This window comes from Haemaphysalis longicornis, unplaced genomic scaffold, assembly GCF_048455015.1.
Source record: "Haemaphysalis longicornis isolate Haplotype H1 unplaced genomic scaffold, Haemaphysalis longicornis Haplotype H1 scaffold_1, whole genome shotgun sequence".
In the NCBI taxonomy this organism is placed as follows: domain Eukaryota; kingdom Metazoa; phylum Arthropoda; class Arachnida; order Ixodida; family Ixodidae; genus Haemaphysalis; species Haemaphysalis longicornis.
Window position 1 is genome coordinate 37,783,405 of NW_027526203.1, and position 24,830 is coordinate 37,808,234.

Here is a 24,830-nt window from a genome sequence, read left to right on the forward strand (position 1 = left end):
ATAAGTAAAATGGCTAGGGTTTGACTGAACAGTAACCCTATTTTATTTTATTTTTTTGGTGTTGACAATAGGCGGGAACATTGCAACGATTGCTGGTGATGACGCATGCATCACGATGCAGCATGCTGCACAGTGAAGCTCCATTTAGGGGCAAATTCTGCATGCTGCCCACACCCCAAGTTCACTCTCAAGTCCCATGAAACCGTGCCAGCACACCACTTCGTGAATGGCAGCTGAACGAATGAGCCCCTATTGCTATGCAACTGGCTTTGACCGTCATCTCACAGTTGCCTCACATCGTGCGGCAATGCTTTGGAGCAGTATTGGCGTACCTAATACTGCCTTTTGGAGCAGAATGGTGCATAAAAGCAGATTGGCACAGCGAGGTGCAAACGGCGCAGCACTTCCACCCTTGGCTTATGCACAGTGCACTAGTGCCCCCTGGGGGGCCATGTCAGAAACTCTGGCCCCCTGGGTTGGAGGCACAATTATGCCCCCAAGCACTGCACATATTGAGCACATCAAAAGCAAGTTTTGTTACTAAAGGTTAATTTACTGAAATGTTTAGCCCTAGGTGCAAATGTGCTGCAGAGGAGCTGGGGTGCTCGCCAGGCCTGAGTACCAAGGTGGGGCAGTTTCGCAGCTGGTGCACACTCAACAGCTCCGAATGAATGTATGCGCATCCGCAAACTAGCCCACATCCGGAAGGCCTCCAGGGTGGCAGGTTGCAACACATGCTGCACACAACGTACAGTTGCAGCCGTTCTGATGAGCACTACTGGCCACACAAACAGCCCCCGAATTTGACTGCTCCAGTGCACCCCCCCCCGAGATGTGCACTATGCCCAGGGTGACACAACCCTAGCAGAGCCCGCGCACACCTTCCAAACGGCGCCCATCTCCCAAACGCTGCGTTGAGTGAAGCCCACCCCTTGGTGCTCCTTGCGAGTGCCCCACCCAGCATACCTCAGAAAGACTTCCCCGAGCGGAGCCAGTGCACTACTCACGTGGGCCTGCTGCTCGGCTGGTGGAACTGAAGACACAAAGTCAAAGCTCGAGTTGGCGCTGCGGGGCTCTGCTGCAGGAGAAACGGGGAACAGCACATCACCGCACCGCTCTTGGGCAGGCACCGACGAGGGTGTGCTGCATGCAGGCAGCCCACGGGCAAATACTCGTACTGTCTCTACTCACCGCCCAGTGTCGGCTGGGGCACAAAGAAGTGCGGCGGGGCCTGTTCCGGAAGCGCTGCTGCCATGGGCGGGGGATCCCCCGATGCTTTGCTGGCGCCCGGATTCAGCACGTCCACATAGTGCTTCCGCAGGGCTGCACGCACAACTGACGCTCAGAGCAGGTTCTTGGGGACAGGGCACTGCACACCCCCTGCCTTGCATTCCCACTCTCCCTTCCTATCCTGTTTCCCCTGGCAGATAGGATCCCCTGGGTGGAGGGTTCATGCCGGCAGCAGAAGCAACATGTGCACTCAATCTCCTTCAGCCTTCCTTTCTTTCTTGATGCTACTCATGCAGGCCCGCTGGTTTTCATGCCTACTTTAACAAGTCCTTTCACCGAACATGGGTTTATACCCATGTGTTAATCACTACCAAGCATCCCAGCTTCACGCTTTCATTTATATCTGCTGGCAAATGGACGGCAGACTCTCGCAGTCTGCAAGGAAGGTGCCCGCAAGCAGCATCATGCAAGACAAAACTCCAATGGGTGCTCGTCTTTCATAAGATAAGACAGCTAAACGAAACTACACTGTTTTGTGCAAGGGAGCCATCAAACGATGTTTGTTGCCAAGCCCTGCAAAACTGCACTGACTTTGGACAGTGGGTCCACTCGCAAGCAGGCCCGATGAGCATGACTGACGGTGTGCAGAGAAAAGGCACAAGCGGCTGACTCACAACGTTGCTTGTTCAGCTGGAAGCGGTTTTCAGTTCCCGACTTGTTACTGATGGGGCTTGGCTTGGCTGGAGACAGGAAAGCAGACAAAATGCCCACAAGTTGCAACACTGAGATGACAAATGACATTCTACCTACTCCTCTAAGACAGAAACACTGCATGTGCTGCAAAGCGCAGCCTCGAGAAGAATTAACATGCACAATTTATATTGCTGTGGAACGTCTGAGAAGTCACAGAAGCCGAGGGATAAGTGCCATTCCACAGAAGAGCTTAACTCGAAACTGCTGAAGGGATTGGTGGCAAGAAGAAATATCAACACTGGCATATAGACACCACAGTGATTACGATGTGGCATGAAAAAATGGTAACATGAGGAGTACTGCAGTCGTTGGGCACAGCTGTGAGCACTGCTGCTGAGCACGGGCCTGCTGGCCACCCCTCGCAGGCCCTCGCCACTGACAGCCCTCGCAGGGGCTGCCAAAGCTGCAAACTACAGATTCGCATTTTCTACCACGTGCCAGATTGTTCAAGACGGTCAGACGTGTGCTCTCTTCAGTAAGAGGGCTCGTCAGTACGCGTCACCAGGAGCAGCTCACCTGCCCCTGAACTCACCACACTGTCTGCTCTGTACCGCAAAAGAGGAGCTGTACTTTCCATTTCTGTTTTTACACAAGCGTCACAAGCACTACCTGCGTACCAGCACTGTTAGGCAAGAAAGCTCAGAGCAGAAACGTACTGGCAGCATTAGGTGGCCACGCCTGCAGCAAAGTGCAATGCTATGCAAGGCACAGCCCACGAGGCCTCCTGGGAGCAAAGCAGGGAGAGGCTCACTCACCTCCCAGGATGGAGTCCGAGGGCGGAGCGGCCATGTGGTTCTCCAGGTCGCCCGGTGCCGCATTCTTGTCCACCCAGCACTTCTTCTGTTCGTCCCACACAATCTGGAGCAACAACAGCGCCGCTGCACTACACCGCTGCCCCTCTGCAGTCAGTCCTACTACCACTGCACTTTCTCCGCTACCTCTCAGGATGACAAATGGGCAACAATGACTGCCACATGGGTCGGGGGCCAATCATTAGAGAGTTTTAGTACAGCGTTTGTTGCCTTTGCGCACGGTAAACGCTAAATTAAAATAAACGCTAAAAAGAGGAGTTTTAGTAGAGCGTCTCATCAGTTTTGTGTAGCGACACGCTAATGCTTACGGCGCCATCTATCGAATGTTTTGCGAAATGAATCCCCGGCTGATCTGCTAGCGGAGTGCAGGTGTGCTTGGACATTTTACGACTATCCAAACAATTGTAAACAAACGCTTTCCCATTAGTGTTGAATGGAACACGGCCATAACACGACATGAATATTCTCTTACCTGAGTACGTTCCATAAAGAAAGCGTTTAAGCCCAGTGGCACTAACGTGCAATCGCAGAGAACGCCCTGAACCGAACGCCCGGGTTTGACGCATGCATTTGATTCAACTTCAAAACAATCCAGAGATGCGTTTCGAACGAACACAACGTCACAACTTGCATTGCAAGTCTGAACCGCAATTGACAGGCGATCGGCTGTTTGCCTCCTCCCGCCCGTCGTAAATTAGGCACTCACCTTGTGCGCGGTTTGTGGGGACGAACAGCAAGTCACTTAACTCTGGCGCACAAGCCGAGAAGGCTTTTAGCCATGCACACTGCACATACCTGATGCGAGGTTGAGTTGTAACGTTGCTCGAGAAAGATAATCTAGAGCGTGGGAAGCACTATCCACCCGCTCCCTCCCTTTTCTGCGACAACGTCGCATTTCATCGCGAAGCGAACGCGTTTACAATACGCACACACACACACAGCTTCGGTCGCTGGCGTAGCTGCAAGCTTCATTCGGACAGTCAGCGATGTTACGACGATACAGATCTGCTTGAGGGCAACGTGCTAACCACTTGACGTATTTAAAAACACAGGAGCAAGGAACTAGGTCCATCGGAAGCAAATTACTATCCACAGAAGAGCAGAACCGTGGATGGTTGTCGCGCTACTTGCCGCCATGTTGGAAACGCAAGCGGCTTCACGTACGCATGCTAGTCTGCTGAAATAGCGTCCGCTATTCTTCCGTCCGCTAAACGCATAAGCAGCTCAACATACGGCGCATGCGCAGTGCGAACTACGCAAAAAATAGCGTTCGCTAACTGTTTGCGTATGTCTGTGTATGTTATTCTAAAACTCTCTATTGCTACGCTCGTTACAAGTCCCCGCACCAATTTCAATGCTTACTTTACAAGCTACAAGCCCAGCTGTCTCCCTTCGTTTCTCATTGTGCCCTGACTGGTTAAGCATGCGGGCCAAAATAACACATGACATTTTCATCCAACTAAATTGCAAACATGAAGCACGGCTTGGGTTCAGGCTAGCTGGTATTCCAGAACTTGCAGCTTCAACGCACCAAAAAAGTGCTTACCTTGCCTTCTTTTTCGCGCACTGAAGCTACAAGAAAGCTATTGCAAACGTTTAGGAGACAATAAAGAAAACCGACAGCTTTGTTTCATTGAAAAGACTAGGCAGCCCATACCTCACTACAATTTTAGTCCACACAAAACGTCTCCGCCATCGCTGAGAAATGGATGTGCGGATCTCAAATTACCTCTGTGTTTTGAGGGCTCTGCGACTTGCCTGGGGAGCAGACTTAAAAATCGGGTGATCGCACCACCCAGTGAGAGCTAGCTTTTCACCCCGAAATTGCCAGAAGAATGGGATCACTCAACCGCCCTTGAACTCTTCACACTCCTCTAAGAAAAGGACAGCACTTGGCTGCTGTCTCCAGTGCCAGTGCTGCTGGCGAGCTGTTACGAGAGCCACCCCGGCACAGTACAGCGTCCTCGCCCCTTGCAGCGTCTACCTGTCACCATGTTCTTTTCCCGTACGTTTTGGCACAACAACTGCTTGTTGATTTCATCAATGCCATTAGGTGCCACCATTCTGAATTTCCATCCCAATCAGTTGGAACTGCAAGTCCACAAAGTTGTTGCAGCCTCGCAGCATTGCCAGCTCAATGTGTGCATCAAAATTGGCACCACGGGTGCAATTGCACTGCCTGCAAAGCAAGCGGCCCCTTTACAGCTGAAGAGTGAAAGCCCACTGCAAAGGCTGCTTTGCCCTCTGCACACGAGTGCACACTAGAAGGCACTGCTCAAACTTGGGGCGCAGCACTTGCCCAGCAGCAGCAGGAGAGCAACGTACGTCGGGGTCCTTGTCGTCGGGCAGGATCATCTGGTTGGGGCCCTTGGGCAGCAGCTTCCCAAAGATGCCCCCCAGCCAACTCTTGCCGGCCACCGCCTGCGCACCACAAAAGGACAGGCCCCGCCAACTTCTGCACCCCGTGCATGCCAATACACCGGCCCAGACCACTGCCCCCCCAAGCACCCCCATCTTCCCCCACCAGCCAGCTACTTACTACCCCTCTCGAAAAGGCATCACTTCCGAGTGCTCATTTACAGCCACAGTTGAGAAAGACATCGGGTCCTCAATTATAAAAAAACCTGCCCTGAAGGTTTGTTCCCAGAGCTGCCTTCAGCAGGGTACCACAACCAGAGTGATCTCGGGCCCTCGAACACGGCGATAAACGTGAACAAGCGCATGGTTCCCCATGAAAGGGGGAACCGTGCACATGATCAGCTAGTGACACTTGCAAGGCATACAGTCTTGCTAGGCACAGCGAACCTACACACTGCAATGGTATATCTGGGGAGTGTTTAAGTGAATTTCTAGGGGAACAACTCCCATTGCAGCCGGGGATGTGACGGCTGCACATTATTCTTTCCAAAACTGCAATTGCTGATTACTTGCAATGGTAAAGGAAGCAAAACTTAGCACAGTCGTGTCGTATAATTTGTTTTCATATACATGAACTAGGTCATTAGTGCGAGCTGTTCTCTGAACCAGCATTACTGCTCTAGAAGCACTTGCCAATTTGTGTTTGCAACAGCCACAATTTGGTCCGCCATTTGGCACTGATTGGGAATCTTCTCACAATTAGCATCGTGACGAAATTTGTATCCTTAACGTCAGAACTTGCAACACAAGCATAATTCCTTCCAGCCATGGACTGATGGCATTCCAAAATGCTGAAGCCTGTTTTTTATTGCAGCCTGTGCATTACATTCACGCATTTTTCAGAGTTGCACAAACGTTACTTTAAAAGAACCTTCATCTAACTAAGGGATTCATCGTAACCGCAAACATTAACACAGGGACAAAGCTAAAGAGGAGGCGAAGCACAGGCTAGAGTGTTTCTAGTGTGTGTTTCGTCTCCTCTTTAGCTTTGACCATGTTAATGTTCGCTGGTACGATAAATTCCCCAGTAACCAACTCGCCCAACTTAGCGCTATAGTTGTACTTCATTTAAGGGAAAAAATATGCGAAAGCTTTTCGGCATGCACCGAATCAAAAAGATACAAGGCAACTGCTCTGTGCATTTCCCACAGGCAAATTGTCACGAGGTGACCACCTCTGCGCGACCCATTTGTTGCCTGCACGCTGTTCAGCTGCCCTCTGACCTTAAAAAACTGTCTTTATATACACCATTTTCCAAAAGCAGCCGGGAAAGGAGGAAAATACTCGCAAACCAGTTCTCTCGGCAGCTCGCGCGCCTTCCACTTCCAGCGGACCAGCGTTGCCTGTCCGCGCTGGGCTGTTAACATCGCTCGGCGCGGTGTGCTCCTGTGCGTAGTGCGAGTGTTTCACACCGTGCACTTATGATGATGGTTGGTGTTTTATGGCGCAAGGCCGAGGGCAAAGAGCACCAAAACGGTGGTTAGGTATGAAGGATGTAATCGTAAACGCTAAAACCGTTCAACAAAAACCAAAGTGAATTCAGTAAAAGACAATGAGGATGGCTGGTGTAAAAGGCCAGGTTGTGATGGTGCATGGCATGAGATCGGGTTTAAAAGCAACTACGCGTGATAGGAAACCAGGTGTAAAAACTTGATGTCACTAAGAAACTTAAACGTGCCTTGTACAGGAACCATGGGGTCATCCGCTAAAAACAATGCTGGGTGTAGTGGAATGTGTTGTCTGTAGAGGTCGGCGAAGTGTTTCTGTCGTGTTGTGTGGAGTGCTTTGCATTGAAGTAGCACATGGATCACGGATAGGCCGTCTCCACGCCTGCTACACAAGGGTCTTGGAGATCCCGTGAGCAGGTATGAGTGTGTTGCATGCGTGTGGCCTATCCGTAATCGAGCCAGGGTAACTTCATTGTGCCTGTTGTGTGTGTCAGTGGTGTATGCTCCCAAGAGGGTCTTTATAACGTGTAGCTTGTTGCCTGCCTGTTCATTCCAGTGTGCTTGCCATGTATTGCGAAGGTGTTGTCTGATGTGTGACTTAAGGTCAGTGTACGGTATTGTTGTTATGTCAACCGTGTTTGCAAGTGCAGCAGCAGCGGCCATTTGATCTGCTGTCTCGTTTTCCGGCGACCCCCGAGTGACCTGGCACCCAGCATACGATTACTTCAAGACTTAATGCATAAGCTGACATAATGGTTTTGTAAACTAGATGAATAACATGGTTTTTACAGAACTGCTTCGATGACAATGCACGTACTACACTCAAGGAATCTGTGAAGATGATGGACTTGGGAATTTTATGATGAACTATGTGCTTTAAAACCAGAAATATCCCATAGGCTTCAGCCGTAAAAATGCTGCTTTTCGAGTTTAAAGTGTTAGATACCCTAAAATCAGGTCCGTGTGCAGCACACGACACGATACGGGCTGTTTTTGACGCGTCGCTAAAGAATTCTGCGCACTTGTATTTATCTTGAAGGAACAAGAAGTGCTGAAGAATTGCACCTGTGGGTACTCGTTTTTTATCAATCGCTACAAAGGACAAATCGCACGACACGGGGCGCAGCTGCCATGGTGGTAAAAAGTCGGAAAGGGTTGATTTGTAGGTGTCTGAAAAGGTGACAGATAATTCTGACACTTCCTGTCTCACCCTATGTGAGAACGGAGCAGAGATAGATGGACGATTAAGAAGAAGTTGGGACATGGGTGTATCACAAATAAATGGTTTGAGAGGATGGTGGGTTATTGACGAAATTTTAAAAGCGTACAGAAGATCTATGTATGTTCGCTGATGATCTAGGGACCATTTGTCGCACTCGACGTATAGGCTTTGTACGGGGCTTGTACGGAAAGCGCCCGACGCGAGGCGAAGCCCCAAGTGAAGCATTGGGTCTAGCATTTTCAGTGCTGTTTTTGTTGCCGCCCCATAAACCACGCTCCCATAGTCCAAGCGGGACCCCACCAAGCTTGTGAAGGCACGTAAGAGGAGTTGCTTGTCCGCGCCATAGGAGTGGTGTGAAAGGACCTTAAGTATGTTTATTGCGTTGAGGCATTTATGTTTTAGTTTTCTGATGTGAAGGATGAATGCGAGTTTCTCGTCAAACACCACACCCAAAAACTTGTGTTCTCTTTTTACTGGAATCGAGTCACCAAAGAGTTTTATGTCGGGATCGGGCAGGATGCCCCGCCTTTTTGAGAATACAGCGCAGGTACTTTTAGAAGAATTAAGTTTAAATCCATTTTCATCTGCCCAGCGGGAAAGTTTGTTTACCCCAAGCTGGACCGGACGTTCACAAATGGATATGTTACATGATTTGAAAGATATTTGAACGTCATCTACATACATCAAGCAGGATATGGTTGGCGGCAGTGCCTTTCGGAGAGAGTTCATCTTAACTATAAACAAGGTGCAGCTCAATACGCCACCTTGAGGCACGCCATTCTCCTGCACGTGAACGTTTGAGAGTGCCGTACCGACTCTGACACGAAATGTTCGTTCAGACAGGTAACTGGAAAGAGTGTTCAGCATGTTACCTGTTACACCATAGGATTTTAGGTCTGCAAGAATGCCATAACGCCATGCCGTATCATAAGCTTTCTCGATATCAAAAAATACGGTCATGCAGTATTGTTTGTGTATAAAGGCATCCTTAATGTAAGATTCCAGTGCAACTAATTGATCGTTGGTGGATCGCCCTGCCCGGAAGCCTGCCTGACAGCTCTCGAGAAGACCATTGTACTCAAGAAAGTACATGAGCCTCCGGTTAATCATCTTCTCGAAGAGCTTGCACAGGCAGCTTGTCAGGGCAATAGGTCTATAGCTTGCGGGAGAAGAAGGGTCCTTCCCTTCTTTAAGAAAAACCACAACTAAGGCCTCCCTCCAAAGCCTTGGAAGGTGCCCCGATAGCCATATTTGGTTGTATAGGTGCAGGAGTGTCTCAAGGGTGTCTGCGTGTAGATGTTGAATCATAGTGTATGTAATGTTGTCTGCACCTGGAGCAGAAGGTTTACAAGTGGCAAGAGCAATCTTCAGCTCATGGAGTGTAAATTCACAGTTGTATCCAGACTTTGACTTGTTCTTGTCGCGTATAGGCTTCTTTTCGGCAGATGTTTTGTGTTGCATAAAAGTGTTTGTATAGTGCGCAGAACTAGACACGTGTTGGAAGTGTTGTGCAAGTGTGTTAGCCTGATCTTCCAGAGTGCCCCTGTCGTGCTAACCAGGGGCAGGCTATGTGTGTGTTGTCCTTTCAGTTTACGTATTCGGGTCCATACCTTGTGGGTGTCCATGTATGAATTTATGGATGTGAGAAAGGCGCGCCAGCTCTCCCTTTTTGCATCACGGCGCACACGCTTACCTAATGCCTTCGCTCTTTTGAAAGAAATAAAATTAAAACTTGTGGGGTGTCTACGGAGGATGCCCCACGCCTTGTTCTGGGCCTCCCGCGCACGCTTGCAGTCGTCATTCCACCAGGGCCTTCTCGGGTTGCGCGGGGCCCCAGAGGCCTGGGGAATTGACTTTTTGGCGGCGGCGAGAATGTGCTCCGCGACGAGCTGGGTTGCCTTCTCTACAGGTAAGTGTGTTATGTCTGTGTAGTGTAGTTGAGATGTCTCTGTGAATGTGTTCCAGTTTGCTCTTGCTTCTATAAACTTGCAATGGGAAGGGGAACTGCTAGGGCCTTTATCTATGTATGTTAGTGAAGTAGGGAAGTGGTCACTACCATATGGGTTAGTGCCAACATCCCACTCAAGTGATGGAAAGAGTACTGCAGAGCCAATGGCCAAGTCGAGGTGTGAATAAGTGTTGTGTGCTATATTATGGCATGTAGGCTTGTTTTTGTTAAATAGGCATGCTCCTGAAGATATTAAAAATTTTTCGATTAGGCGACCTCGGGCATCTGTGCGGTGAGAGCCCCAAAGAGTGTTGTGTGCATTGAGGTCACCTATAAGAATGAAAGGTTCTGGTAGCTGATCTACAAGGCCCTCGAAATCGGAGCTTGAAAGCTGGAAATCCGGAGGGATGTAGATGGAGCACACTGTTATTAGCCTATTGAAAATTATGGTTCTAATGGCAATAGCCTCAAGGACAGTCTGTAATTGGATAGGGTGGCATGCCAATGATTTTCGGGCAATGATGGCCACACCACCTGAAGATGTACCACCACCAGCCCTGTCCTTCCTAAATACCATGCAACTATTCAAGACATTTGTGTGTTTGGAGTTTAAATGTGTTTCTTGTAGACACATCACACTTGGCTGATTGGAATGCAATATTTCGTAGACATCATCAAGATTGTTAAGGAGGCCTCTACAGTTCCACTGGATGATATTTTCTGTTCCCATTATGTACCTTTAAGAGCTACTGGAATGTGTGTGTGGGTTCATGTTTTGTCTATCGGGGCTTGTATTCTTGGAGCGGGTTTCTTTGGCTTTTCTGTTGGTTTGGACGCCGCAGCCCGTTCCTTGCGGAGCGATGCAGACAGGAACGGTCCGACGTCCATTTCCTCATCAGATGTTCGGGGGGTGTCCAGCAGACCAGGCCCCCTGGACTTGGCACCCTTACGGGTGCCTTTGGTTCCAGCCGCAAGCGCCGCGGGCGGGGCAGGCGGCGGGGCTAGGATGGGCGCTTCTGTGGGTCCTACCGTGTCCATCTCCTCCGTGCCCTCAGGTGTCCCTAGGGCCGGTGGAGAGGACACAGTGAGAGCGGCAGAGCTCCCAGCGGCGATCGCAATCGCCACATTCGCTGGAGTCGCCACACTGGGCGATTCCTGACTACTCTGGACTACCGAAGGCAGTCCGGCAAGAGACGGGGCGCCCCCGCAGCCTCTACAGGTGTTGTAGAGGCAGCAGGTGGCTGCTCAGCTGGGGGTTGGGACAGCAACACGTCAGCAAGAAGGCTGCACTGTGTTGCCGTGCTGACCAAACGCCGCCCCAACCCCCGGCGGGCAGCGTCTGCGTACGATGTGGCCGAAAGCAGCTTGTGCTTTTGGCGCGCTTCTGGATAGGTGATGTTTTCATTTACTTTTATGTGGATTATTTCCTTTTCGGCCTTGAATTGTGTACACGCACGCGAATAAGCAGCGCGCGGTCCGCTGCAATTCGGGCACTTCTGAGTGGTGCTTTCACAAGCTTCTGAGGAGTGACCTGTCTCAGCACAGTTGGCACATGTCAACTTCCCTCTGCATGATTGGGTTCCATGGCCGTATCGTTGGCACTTAAAGCAGCGCCTCGGATTTGGGACATACGGTTGTACATTGCAGCTAAGGAAACCCACTTTGACCTTTTCTGGAGGCGTTGTGCGATCAAACGTTAGGATTAGATGCTTTGTCGGAATTTCTTGGTTTGCTCTCCGAATTATGATTCGTTTTACTGCAGTTACATGTAGAGGTTGGAGCGCCTCAAGAAGATCTGCTTCCGTCTCAGACTCTAGTTCTTTCTCTGATATGACTCCTTGCGAGGAGTTGAGGGTCCGGTGTGGTGTCACAGTGACAGTCAAGTTGGCCAACGTCGTCTGTTTCAGTAGGTTCTCACTCTGATTTTTCCTTTTTACTTCGACCAGTACATCACCTGAGGCGAGTTTCTTAGCATCATAGTCTGAACCAACAACAGACTCAATGCACTTTGCCAACAGAATGACAGACTTCTTTGCAACAGGAGTGGTTTCTGCAGAGTGAATGACAAGAAATTTGTGGAAATGTTCTGGTTTACCTTTAGCTAGTACTTCGGTGCGGCCCCTTTTAGGGGGCGGTCATTGAATTCAGGGGATAAAGAAAAAAACTATGCGATATTGAAAAAAGCAGGGGACGGGGGTACTTCCTTCGCTCGGTTTACCCTGATGCTGAGAGAGATCCCGGAGCTCCCTGCCTGGTAAACAGACAGGGAGCCCATCCGCCGGAGCTTGACCTGGACTCCGACGGCCACCGTTTGTGGTTTCTGCCCTTCACCTTACAACTTGTAGCCATGGTAGATTACAGCAAGAGTATGGGGGCTCGGGGTCCGCGGTGTCGCCAACACCGTCACCAAGATTACTCAAGGTGCCCCGTGCGGGGACACCGTGCACTTAGTTTTTGCGGAACTTTCAACTGTTTTAGCCAATGCTGCGATGCCGTTCAAGGCGCAAACGTCGCTTGGTCAGCACTCTACGGTGGTGGGTTAGGGTACAACCAGAGAAAGCGAGAAAAGTCGCCAACAGCACACATCTGCACAACAATGCCTGGAGAAAATGCAGTGGGGTTGCGGCGTGTTTTTGCTGCATCGCTCCCCAATGGACACCGAGTTGAGATATCAGTGGACGCCGTCGATAAACCACAACGACTCTGTACCAACGAACAACTCTAGGAATTTGTTCGGTGCACTTCTTGTACGGCAAGCAGACGGAGCAAAATTCATTTATCACATGCAAAGCTGCGACAGGGGTGACAAAACAGAAACCCCTGAAACGTTAGAAGTAACTTTGCCCTTTTCAATACAACATTGATTGATTAATTGATTGATTTTGGGGTTTAACGCGCCGATGCTTCACAGGTGATGAGGCGCGCCGAAGCGGAGGGCTCAAGATTAATTTTGACCACCTGGGTATCTTTCGCGTGCACCAATACAATACAACATTACAATAACTTCTGGTTCCTTGTAATCGATTTAAGGTATCGTATACTGTATGGCCGTTATAGCCGCTTGGCATTAAACAATGCCCTTTAAATTCAATCTAACTTTTAAAATTACGGCGTTTTGTTTACTTTTTTTCAGGCGAACGCATTACGCTGCGAAACGATATGAAAGGATAACTTTTTTTCCATCGTACACTGCTGGTCGATAGCAGGATAACAAGGCAGCACAATGTGGAAATGCAGCTCGAGATATGCGAGCGCTTCATTTGGAAAATAGCTCAACCTGTTCCCAACGTGGTCAAAGGAAAAGTTTGTCATCCTTTTGCGTTGTCATGCAATCTAAAGTACCGTAATTACCCGATTCTAACGCGCATCTTTTTTCCGGAGAAATAGGTCGAAAAATCACATGCGCGTTAGAATCGGATACAAAACCGAAACTGCCGAAACAATGAAAATTTCGTCTCGCCCATCGCCATCTCAAGATGGCGCCAAAGCTTTTAGCAACAATTTTTCGGACGCAGGAAGCATAGGCGCCGACTTTTCTATCGGCGTTCACACAAATCGTCAAATCGTTCCACTTGCACACTTGATAACAGCAATGGCAGCAGCGGCTCTCGCGCGTTCAAAATGAGTGGTCGGCTGAAGCGTGCGCCTCTGGAGAAGTTTGCAGGATGGGCGTGCAAGGCGTGGGCCACGATCCCATCGATCATGGTTGAACGTTCGTTATGAAGTGTGGCATCGCGAACGCGCTTGACGGCACCAGGGACGAGATGTTGTGGTCAGCGGAGAGCGACGAGGAGGGAGATGGGTGGGATTACTTCGAGAAATGAATCGCCCGTTTATCTCGCATTCTTTTTTCTTGCTCACAAAGTTCCGTGCGCGTTACAATCGGAAGTGCAAGTTTTTTCGTTTTTTTTTTTGCTAGAATCGGGGGCGCGTTAGAATCGGGTAATTACGGTACTACAATTACAAATGAGTTACTGCTGATCGCAAAAAGCATTTGTGGTGCAAGCAGAAGGTCCACAAAGATGGGCTCGGAGCGACATGCGCTGCACAGAGTTAGGTTGATCATGATCACAACCTTCGGATAGTAATTTTACTGGTTGTGCGGTCGTGTTATTTTCCACCCAGGTAATTTCATTTCGTCAGTAACCGTCATAAGTCTGGTTCAAAAAGATTATATTGCATTGCAATGTCAACAGCGTAGCAATCGCCTCGTCGAAAGTCCATTGTGAGCGTGGGTCAACATGACCCACACGCTGTGAGCACTCCGCATTTGACGTCCGCGCTTCCGTAGATGTGACGAATCGGTGACCATAACAAGCATGGTGGCCTTGAAAATACGTATTTACTCCCCGATATCGATTGACATACAGGTAGCGTTTGCATCGCAGAACTGCGGAGCACCACCCGCACCACTACCACCAGTGCTACTGCTGCTTGCAACAGCCGGGGTTGGCATCTCGTGCTCTGGCAGCGAATTGGACCTAAAATCCATCCGCAGGGGGTGAAAACAAAACAGAACACACACACACAAGCACTGAAGCTGCTAACTTAACACCAAACCACTACGGTTCACTCGGTAATGCACAGGGACCGAACAGACGCACGGAGAGAACGGAGCACTTAACAGCCCAGCGTGGCGGTTTCGGCGTTCGCTTCATAGATGGAACTAGCGCTTGGTCAGAAAAAGCAAATGGCGGCGTCCACCTCTAGCAAGGAAAATGGTGTATAGGCACAACAGGAACTGCCGGGCAGCTACTTTAAAGTAGACTGGTCTTTCCTTGGCAAAAAAGACAGCAAACAATGCTTGTCAAAGGTCTCCTCCCAATACCCGACACAGCGTCCAGAGTCTGACCCCTGACGGTTCATGTGGCCTGTGCGAATCAGCATGAGGCAGCGGAGTCCCCCGACCACTGACCGGTGGCTCCTTGGCCGGCTTGGCTGCGCGTGGCTCTGTGGCAGCAGAGGAGGTGTCCACGCTGTCCCGTCGCGTGTCCGTGCTGCTGCTCACGCTGCTCCCCCGCTCCCGGGAGGGCCTCCCCCGCTGCTGCTGGGGGGGAGGGAGGGAGGATCATCAGTCACTGGGCCACAGCCCCCCCCCCCCCCCCTACCAGGCCCCTCTCTGGAAAGGCCCTGTCATCGAGACAAGGCTGTCCTAAGGGCAATTACTTGTTCAGGTTTCACACACAACCAGCTTAACAGGTTTCATAAACAGGTAGCAGCACTTGTTTGCGCATCTCAAAAATATGTAGCAGCAACATCAGAATGAGAAAACAAGCAGCCAGTAATCTTTTGGCCCAGCCGTGGGCACTGCAGGCAGTCTTTTTAATCTCTTATCCTTGTCTTGCAGCAAAGTGGCCTGTGTGCATGCTGAGAGGTCAACTGGAATTCAATACAGAGAGGAAAGTGCCTGACCACCAGCAAGCCGTATAGTAAATAGTAAAAAGGTTTGGAATTCCAGAAACAAATTCACAGCGCAAACACAAATAATTGATTGAATGTAGACTTTAATGCGCCGAAGTTGCACAGGCGATGAGGCGCACCGCAGTGGAGGGCTCCGGATGAATTTTGACCACCTGGCAATCTTTAACGTGCACCGAAATCTCGTACACACGGGCGTTCTCACTCTTTGCCTCCATCAGAAAAGCGGCCGCCGCAGCCGGGGATTGAACCCGCGTCCTTGCGCACAAACCCAAATTTAATGACATATATTAGAATCCATATCGTGTTTCAAAGTCCTGACCATAAGCACGCCAAAACCATTCCAACAATTACTAAGCTGGGACAACAGGCCAAACGGTAAATGCATTGCAAAATACACTAACAAATAGCACATTCCCAGTATTGCGCTTGCATTCTAAGTCCCCGTTTCAGCTACAGTGCAAGTTGCTACAGTAGTGCATGCACAACGTGGCAGCACCTAGCTCGTGTGAACTTCGGGAAAGTTATTTTACCGCAGCTTCTTATTTAGTGATCAGCAAGAACCAAGTGCCTACTACCGTTCTTCGCAACTTGAGCTCAAGCTCGCTACAGACATACAAGAAGCCAGAGGGCCAGCTGCAATATTAACAGCACTTTCATAGGAGAACTCCACCTGCAGGAATCATGTTCAAACCGCACAGAAGGTGAGACAAGGAGCGGAGAAGCACGGGACGAGTGCTCATCCTGTGCTCTTTCTTGGTCTCACCTTCTGCGATGTCTAAACACGGCTCCAAACCAGCTGACCCACACCTCCCTTATACCGGTGGGAAGAGTCAAACGGATATTCAAAATGATCTGCACACTCAAATTGAGAAGTAATGTCAACTTGCTCAGTCAAAACAAATGCGATGCACATTTGAATCTCAAATACTTCGATGGCACATTTAATAAGGGCATGAATAGACAATGGATTGCTCCCAGGGGACTCAAATTTAAGACGGCCTGTGGTTGGAACAGCCAGCACCAAAAGCAGCAACCTGTGCACCCAGCAGTACTGCTTTACAAGTAAAACAGTAGCCTTAACTTGGCAACGCGACAATCGTACAGAATGAGAAAATCACACGCTGCAGCTACACTTGGGCTACAATGGGATGGCGAGGACCTCGTGCTTCCAGCAGAGCGCCAGAGATCCGAATCAAGCAGCCTCGCCTGTCGCGCTGTGCGTGCAAGACGCCAGGGTCAGGAAACGGAGCGAGGCAACTTGAAAGCTCCAGAAACCTCGAGACTAGCAGCCCACCATGCACGGCACCCCTGTACATGATGTTCTTCCCATGCTGCCCCCCCCGGCCCGCAAGAAAGAGACACGGGACACACAAGGCCAACAACAGCTTTATCGTATCCACCCACGCAACAGTGCAGCTAACGCCGCAGCAGCAGCAGCAGCACTGCTTGCTGCCATGAGATAAATGCAATGCCTGCACACTAGCAAGCACTGGCACAACAGGGCGAGTACAGTTTGTTCCATGAAAGTGCAGCGACAACAACTTGCACGAGAAGCGAGAAACAGGCGGTGACAACAACCAGGCCGCCAGTAACAAGCGTGTTCCCAGAGCCGCTTTCTCTAACCACTTCCCCAGGCCCCAAAAAGGTACATGGCGGGAATTTTGTGAAAGACTTTTCCCAGTGCAGTCAGTGTCCGAAACGTGCACCAAACAGCCGCCATTTGTTTAAGCACCGAAGACGACTCGTGTGCACCATTTTGTATTCACCTCGATCTACTCTCTGCCGACATAAACTAGCAAAAAGTACGGACAGTAAAAGACACCAGCGAGCAGATCCAAAAATACGTGCGCAATTAACAGCAATACACAAAATATACATCCTCTGCTTTGCTCAAACGTACAAGTCACATTTGGGCCTCTTGGTCAAAGACACTGCACAGGAAGAAGCCCCCACACTGCCCACCTAGTGACATCCAAAGCTGTGTTACAGGGGCACGAATACGAAGAGTAGGGCATCTTGCCTGTGAATGCTACAGGAATGGTGCAGTGCTCGCCAAATGAAGGTCAACTTCACTTCACGAGGATGCAAAGGCCTTACATGTCCCTCAAGTAGCGTGCACTTGAGCTAGATGCCCCAAACACTGCTCGTGTAATTCCTTGCTGCAATCCGAAAGCTCACTATTAGAAGCAAATAGGATTTTCCTCGGCTATCAGACCAAGCCTCCCACAAAAACCAGGGAAATTTCCTCTCTGGTCAGCCTATTACTTTGCACACAATCAAAACGGCCAGATACATGCAAGCTTGACCTCTGGAATCAGTCTCAGACGTTGATGCTTTAGAATAAGCCAAAAATGCTTCCTTCGAAGGAAAGCTTCCCTGCCTGTGACACAAGAAGAAAAAAAAAAAAAAAACCCTCCCGCCCCCATCACAAATCGGCCGTCGAGAAGAGGGAAACAAAGCAAAAAGCTTGCCCGCCATGCGGGCATGCTCATTCTTTAGCAAGATCATGCACACAGCATGCTGTTTTGCCAAATACCTGCACACTGAAGAAAAACTGATGTGGAAAACAGCATGCCTGGCAACTTCTCCCTTGAGGCTACACTTGACACTATACTTCCATGATCACTAGAGACCAGAACTATAGGCATGAAAAATAACGGCTTTAGGCACTCAAACAGGCACTGAAATGTGCCATTTAGGCATTCATAGGCACCAAATACTGACGTTTAGGCACATATAAGCTCAGTTTCTATTTACTTCAGCAGCATATTTTACGACAAATTTTTTACTTGCAGTAAAACAGTAGACAGGTCTCACGCTGCAGGAAAGTCATGTTATTTTTTTCTTAAAAATTAGCCACACAAAAGTTGCTATTTTAACAGATGTACATGAAATGCAGGGTGATTTGACAACAAAAGAGAAGCTTAAAAGCCATGACAAGCCAGACCCATCTCAACGATTTGCAATTTGAAGTTGTAACTCATTTCAGTAGATAATTGTGTGCGAAAAAACAACGCCCAACGTTCACTGAAGTTGGGGGAGCATGCTTGTACTTAGAGACGCTCCATGACCCGATTCTATTTAGAATATCAGAATGTTTAGTGCTCAGAATTTTCGGTGGTTCTTTTAGCACAGGGAACCCAGGAATTTTATGTCAGACAGGAGTGGCTTTAGCAACAATCGGTCCTTTGGGCATGGTGGCAGATCTGTCCCAGACTTTCGAAATGAGCTCAGCATTCTTGGTCAGAGTGGCGCCCTAGCTCTCAGCTGCAGAAACGCTTTCTGCTAAGAGTGTGAAATAAGCACAGGAATGTGCCAAGTCTTGTTCAAGTGTTGCGTGGTGTAAATAATTTCGGCTGTGACGTTTTTGTCGTCTGCCAAGCTGTTGGCACCACCGCCGAGTGTTTTTGTAGTACAGTGGAACCCCGATAATACGACTTTCAAGGGACCGCGAGAAAGCGTCGTATGACCGGGGCGTTGTACGACCGGGGTGTGGGTAAATGCTGGCCTAGTAGACTGTCTCACGCGATAGGTGGGCTAAGAACTTATTTGAACTACTATATTTAGCGCATTCTCCCGTGATTTGCAAACCTTTCGCTGAAATCGATGTTCGGATTTTTATGGCGCAAGGACGCAATCCCCAGTTAAAAAAAAGCAACGCCTATGTTGTGCTCCTCTTCTCCATGCGTCCGAGCTAAACCGCCAGCACCAGTCTTTGCGCGAGCGAGATAAGGCCGATGTGGTCGAGCAAACTGAGAGGATCAAAGGCGAGTGTGAAACTGCCAAGGCCAAGCGAAACGAACGATAGTACAAGGCGGAGATGAGAAAAGCAGCATTGCCGTACATGGTGGAGACACCCTTTGAACGGTCCCATGCCATCGCTATTGGTTCAAAGTGCTCAACACATAGCTGCTTTCGTTTTATAATGCGGTCTTGCTGGCCGCCACAGCAAGTCAAGTGGCAGCAGCAAGTGGTGGCCAGCGATTGAACTAAAATGGCGGCACTAATGTATACGCGTCTCCACCCTTGCAGCGGACACGCGTGAATTGAGGTACTCTACCAAAGAAAGGAGTGTAGTGACAATGCGGCTTTGAAAGACACTGATAAGCAGAGAGCAGAGAAATGGGAAGAGAGTGTCGTGAAAGGAAGAAATTTGGATCGAGCGGGCAGGGAAAGCGGGTGTTCGGTCATCGCCGTGGGGCTGCGTCGTATGCGTTATCGCGTTCGTTGGCGGATCGACAGGAGCTTCAAATTCATGGTCCGCCTGCCACGTTGCCTTCGACTTCTCGGGGTGGGCTTGTTGGCGTACTGCTGCTGCGTGGAGCCGTCGAAGGTTAACTGCCGCTCACGAGTACCCGCCTGTTGTGTGCATCTGTTCAGCAAGTTGTCTGGCCCGCCTGCAGACCTTTACACATCAAGCAGTGTCAAACGGGGGTTAAGAATGAAGGAGGTCCGGACGAGGCAGCGAAGCTGTGTAAAATATGGGAAAGACGCCGATTTATCCGCGCCAGGGTCCGTCGTAAACAGCGGACCGCATGTACCCAAGCGTCATATGATCGGGGTTTTAAATGCATTGTTTCTATGGGGAGTTTGCTGGGACCGTGGTGATCTGTCGTAAGAAGCAGGTCGTCGTAAGACCAGGGGACGTATGATCGGGCTTCCACTGTACACAGTTTTTCGCCCTTAGCCGAGCATGCTAAGCGGTAACAATAACCTCTGGTGGAAGAGGCACAATCGGTAACTGGTGTTTGAAGACACAACTGTAGACTGAAGAAGGACCTTTACTGCAGGTATTTATTCGTTGACAGAGTAGTACGACTTCCTCAGCTCTTTGCAGCACCGATGAATCCTACAGATAATACAGGGAAGTGCAATAATTCTGTACAAATTACTGAGCTATTCTGTTCCGTAGAAGCAGAAGACTAGCAAATCTGCGGGAATAACACCATTCAGGAACTATGCTCTATGTACCGATTATTAATATTAGACAGCCCGCAACATCCTTTGCAACTAATTCCCTTATTGCTAGGTTCCCAAATGCCTTTGAAGGCTACCCAGCATGGCAAGTGGCAGCTGTCACTACTAGAGTACTTTAAAAGTGCCGAGACGTCAATTCCTATAAGCTCCTTTTCCCATTCCTTCTTCGTCCCACATGTGCTGCATCTTGCTGTCCGGCGGTGTTCCCGGGATCGGCGGACAAGTGTGCACGTGTTCATGGCGTCACCTTAAAACTTTGGTGCGTCAGCATTGCATGTGGTTGTTCTGTGAGTGGCACGCACACGGCTGTGTCGTGTTCATTTTTATTCACTTTTTGTTTTTTATTGCATTAGCAATGGATAAAGCGAATGGGCAGAAGTTTTCACCGTTGGTCTGCGGACACAGCACGTCAGAAGGAGGGCATAGAACAAAACAGCCAATGTAGACAGGGGTGACGTCGGTGAGGTTGGCTGCCATGCCACTGCGCACGGGCCTCTGGTGGTTTGGCTGATGTGCGAGGTCGCGGTGGCAGTGGCTCGTGTTCAGTTTGCGCGTCTCAGATTGTTTGGCATGGCTCGCGAATTTCTTGTGCCAACGGAGTGTGAAAACCCCCCCCGTTGCAGGCTTCCTAACAGCGAACAGTCCTTTCAGACCATCAACTCGAAAAACAAAACCAAACAAGGCATTTTTAGGCGCTAAAAAGCCCATATAGTCAAAATAGGCACTTATAGGCACAATAAACTTAAAATGCTCCCCTTCCCTTATATAGGCTTGATATGGACTTTAGGGGAAAAAATGGGCATTTTGCCTAAGGTTTAGGTCTGTAATGATCACGTTTGCAAGCCCTACACATGCACATTGGCCATCTCAAAGAGCACAGCCTTACTTCCACGATTTAGTTCACACGGTAGTGTGCTGCCACCAAATGTACCAAAATTGTTACTGGCTGCAAATACACCCAAAACCATGACAGCAGGTGGCAGTTTTCCACACAAAATGGAGTCCGGATGGGTGATGGCTGATTGGCTAGCACAGCATCATGCCATCTCCGATTTCAGCACCCAATGATTGTGCTTGCCGCCCGCCAAAGCGGAAAAAATATAGAAATCGAGGAAAATTGTTCCCTGTAGTATGCTGAGTTACGTAAGGTACAGGACATCCCAAAGTACTATAGCACACGTCAAACAATAGCATCAGTCAGCCAAGTAAAGGGGGTGAGTGAATACTGAATCAAGAAAAAAAAGTGCCAAGTAATGATCCTATTGTCACATGCACCACGACCCTTTCCTTTTTCCCCAAGATGTCCTCGACTGGCTCATCCCACCAGTCACCCCAGCTAATGTGCCTGCGGTTGCACCCGTTTCAAAAAGCAGAACATTTGTCTTACTCGAAGCTCCCCTGTGCACCTGCATTGCCCCACCAGCCTGTTCAAGAGGTGACGGGGACACGAAAACGAGACTCAGCTTTCATGGCCCCCAATTTAACAACCAACATTCTCAAATTCCCTGGTTTACAAGCACCAGCAGCACTGCCAGCGAGGTAGTTTAAAGGAGCCATGAAGACAAAATGCAAGTTTGTGTTATTCGAAAGATTTCGTGTTTTATAGTGCCCCCAGCGCTTGTCCGAATGCAAACGATGCTTTATTCACTGAGAAATTAATCAATTTAGGTAAAAATTTTGATCATCCCGCTCAATCGTGCGTTTTCGTGGTCCCAAATGACATCACAGGAACCGACAGCTCTGCAGCCTAGGGTCCCTTGATCCACGCATCCGCCGTACAGGGTGGATACACGTATGCGCTGGCGCCGCCATTTTGGTCCACTCGCTCGCTGCCGAAACAAGTCATTGTATCAAAACCGCGCTAAAATTATCGCCGCAACGGGGTTAACTGGTGAAGTTTGAATCATCTTATCTGTTTCGCATTGCTGGGTCTCGTGGGAAACGAGAACAACGCGTTGTGCACATTGACCCAACTGCAACGGCACGGGACCGTTCAAAGGGTGTCTCCACCCTGTACGTTGGCGCTGGCACTGAGGTATTCGCGCGTTTGTTTACGTTACTGAACGCAGATGGCGCCACCATACCGTGGCGTGTCGTTTTCTGCCTTTTTTTCGTTCTGGGAGAAAATGGTTTCGTGAAACGTAGTGCTCGCTCGACAAATATGTTCACGTAAGACACCGTCGCGTCAATCAATCGGCCAGTGTCGTCTGAGACAACCCCAAAGCCCTGCAGTTCTGTGCAGCTAAACAAGCATAGTGCGCGCAGTACCAACAACTGCAGTACGAAGCGGTACTTCTATGTTTACATGTGCTTTCGTAACTTACACTTACCACCATTCTTACGGCTTTAAAAAGAATGTGCCCTAAATTTAAGCACAAATAGCTCGTTCGGCAAGCTTGTAAGCTCTGCCTAATTTGCGTTTACCGTAATTACCCGATTCTAACGCGCACTTTTTTTCCGGAAAAATAGGTCGAAATTCGTATGCGCGTTAGAATCGGATACGAAACCGAAACTGCCGAAGCAACAGAAATTTCGTCCCACCCATCGCCATCTCAAGATGGCTCCAAAGCTTTTAGCAACGATTTTTCGGACGCAGGAAGCATAAGTATAGGCGCCTAGGCTTTTCTATCGGCGTTCACACAAACCATCAAATCGTTCCACTTGCGCACTTGATAACAGCCATGGCAGCAGCGGCTCTCGCGCGTTCAAAACGAGCGGTTGGCTGAAGCGTGCGCCTCTGGAGAAGCTCGCAGGATGGGCGTTTGAGGCGTGGGCCACGATCCCATCGACCATGGTTGAACGTCTGTTATGAAGTGTGGCATTGCGAACGCACTTGACGGCACCAAGGACGAGATGTTGTGGTCAGCGGAGAGCGACGAGGAGTGAGATGAGTGATTACTTCGAGAAATAAATCGCCTGTTTCTCTCGCATTTGTTTTTCTTGCTCACAAAGTTCCGTGCGTGTAACAATCGGAGGTGCAAGTTTTTTCGGATTTTTGCCGGGAAAATCGGGTGCGCATTAGAATCGGGGGCGCGTTAGAATCGGGTAATTACGGTACTTTCGCCTGCCTCCGCCAATCGCAGAACTGGCTCGAATGACATCATAGATTCTGTTGCAGGAAATGAGCTAGTGGGTCGCATGGCCATTCCCTTTTTTCCTAATTATGTAGCTTATTTGAGCGAAGTTTACGGTAAGTGGTGTCAGTATGATTCTAACGAGGCAATCTTTTGAATGTACCAAACTTGTGTTTTCTCTTCATGGCTCCTTTAAACAAGAACAGTGGCACAACAAGACAGCCAGTCTAGGGCATGTTTGGCCAATCTCTGTGCAAGGAGATACGTAGCAGTAACGAACACCCTTATATGGCCTCCCTGTCATGGTGCATTTGCTACGAACTGCGCTCTAGCGCTTGTGGTTTGCACGAGAGTTCCACTTATGGTGATGACCTCTTTGGTTGGAAAGAAAAAATTAGCTTGTATTTCAGGCCAAAGCAATCAGGTATACAGTTCTGTTGTGCTATGATCCAAATTAAATTGGTGCACTATCATTTCAGTGGTGCTTAGTTTTACAACTTGCCAGTAAGGTTTTCATTAGAGTGGTACCAACAAAGTGCTTTTCACACTCTTGCAGGAACTGTTTGCAGAATATGCTGCTTATTCGAGACACCCAAACAGTAGATACGTGAATTAATCAAACTATGTAGAGACCAGCTATTTGATCAGTATTCATATATCAGAGTGTTCACACACCCCAAGTGAAGAGGAGCACACAAATACACCTACTGCACACTATCAAGATGAACCAAATGCTTAAAGGGGTCGTGAAGAGATTTTCAAAAAAATTGTGTTGTGTGTGCGCTTATAACCGTGGAACCTTGATTAACAAACAACAATGCATACCCGTTTCGTTGCCCGATATCGGCAAATAGGGAAACAAATGCAGTTACGGTTTCACCAAGGCTTTCCTCCTCAACTCGTGAAGTGACGTTTCAGTGAGTCAGTAAGAAGCCAATCACAGTTCTCCCTCGTCTGCACAACATGTCGGCATAGAGCGGGCTTGCAAAGGGTCAGATAAAGCTACAATTTCGGCGCCATGATGAAACTCGCCCTGCAACTGAACGGGAGACGTCTGATCTCTGATACGACTGATCAACATGGTCGAACTTTCAGTCAACAACACGGGCGAGTGGCGCAGGCAGAAGTGACCACGTTTAATCTAAACTGGGCATTCGTAAACTGTTTACGCTGTTTCACATGAGTCTAAACTAGAGAGTTTTAGCATATCGTTACTGTGTTTACGTTACCGTTTACCGTGTTTCAGGAATCGACTGCGCAGCGCGGGAGTTACCGTGAATGGTAACTTACCGGCACAGGCTTCACTGTCGCCAGCGGCTTCCGGTAACACGGTAAACGGTAACGCAAACACGGTAACGATATGCTAAAATTGCCTACTGTCGTTTTGCTAGCAGATATTCTTGCACAAGTTTGCTGACGTCTGTTTCACGTATCCTGTAATATGAGTTGCGCGAACGTGAAACTTCTGACCTGACGAGATAAATGACCGAACGCTTAAAATGAGAATTTATTACATAAACACGCTTA

General features: G+C 49.2%; 1 protein-coding gene across 10 annotated transcripts in view; it reads right to left on the reverse strand.

The window, feature by feature from the left end:
• Positions 1–24,830, reverse strand: part of LOC144175856 (uncharacterized) — a 229,436-nt gene that overhangs the window by 8,596 nt on the left and 196,010 nt on the right. For 7 of the 10 annotated variants that reach the window (XM_077704906.1, XM_077704915.1, XM_077704958.1 and 4 more), the window contains exons 31-36: positions 14,747–14,878; positions 5,121–5,216; positions 2,739–2,841; positions 1,905–1,970; positions 1,192–1,323; positions 1,008–1,078 (exon numbers count right to left, since the gene is read on the reverse strand). In XM_077704906.1, the coding sequence (XP_077561032.1) occupies positions 1,008–1,078; positions 1,192–1,323; positions 1,905–1,970; positions 2,739–2,841; positions 5,121–5,216; positions 14,747–14,878 (600 nt within the window). The remainder of the gene's footprint in view (positions 1–1,007; positions 1,079–1,191; positions 1,324–1,904; positions 1,971–2,738; positions 2,842–5,120; positions 5,217–14,746; positions 14,879–24,830) is intronic. The other 3 variants (XM_077704952.1, XM_077704925.1, XM_077704935.1) reach the window with 2 other exon arrangements.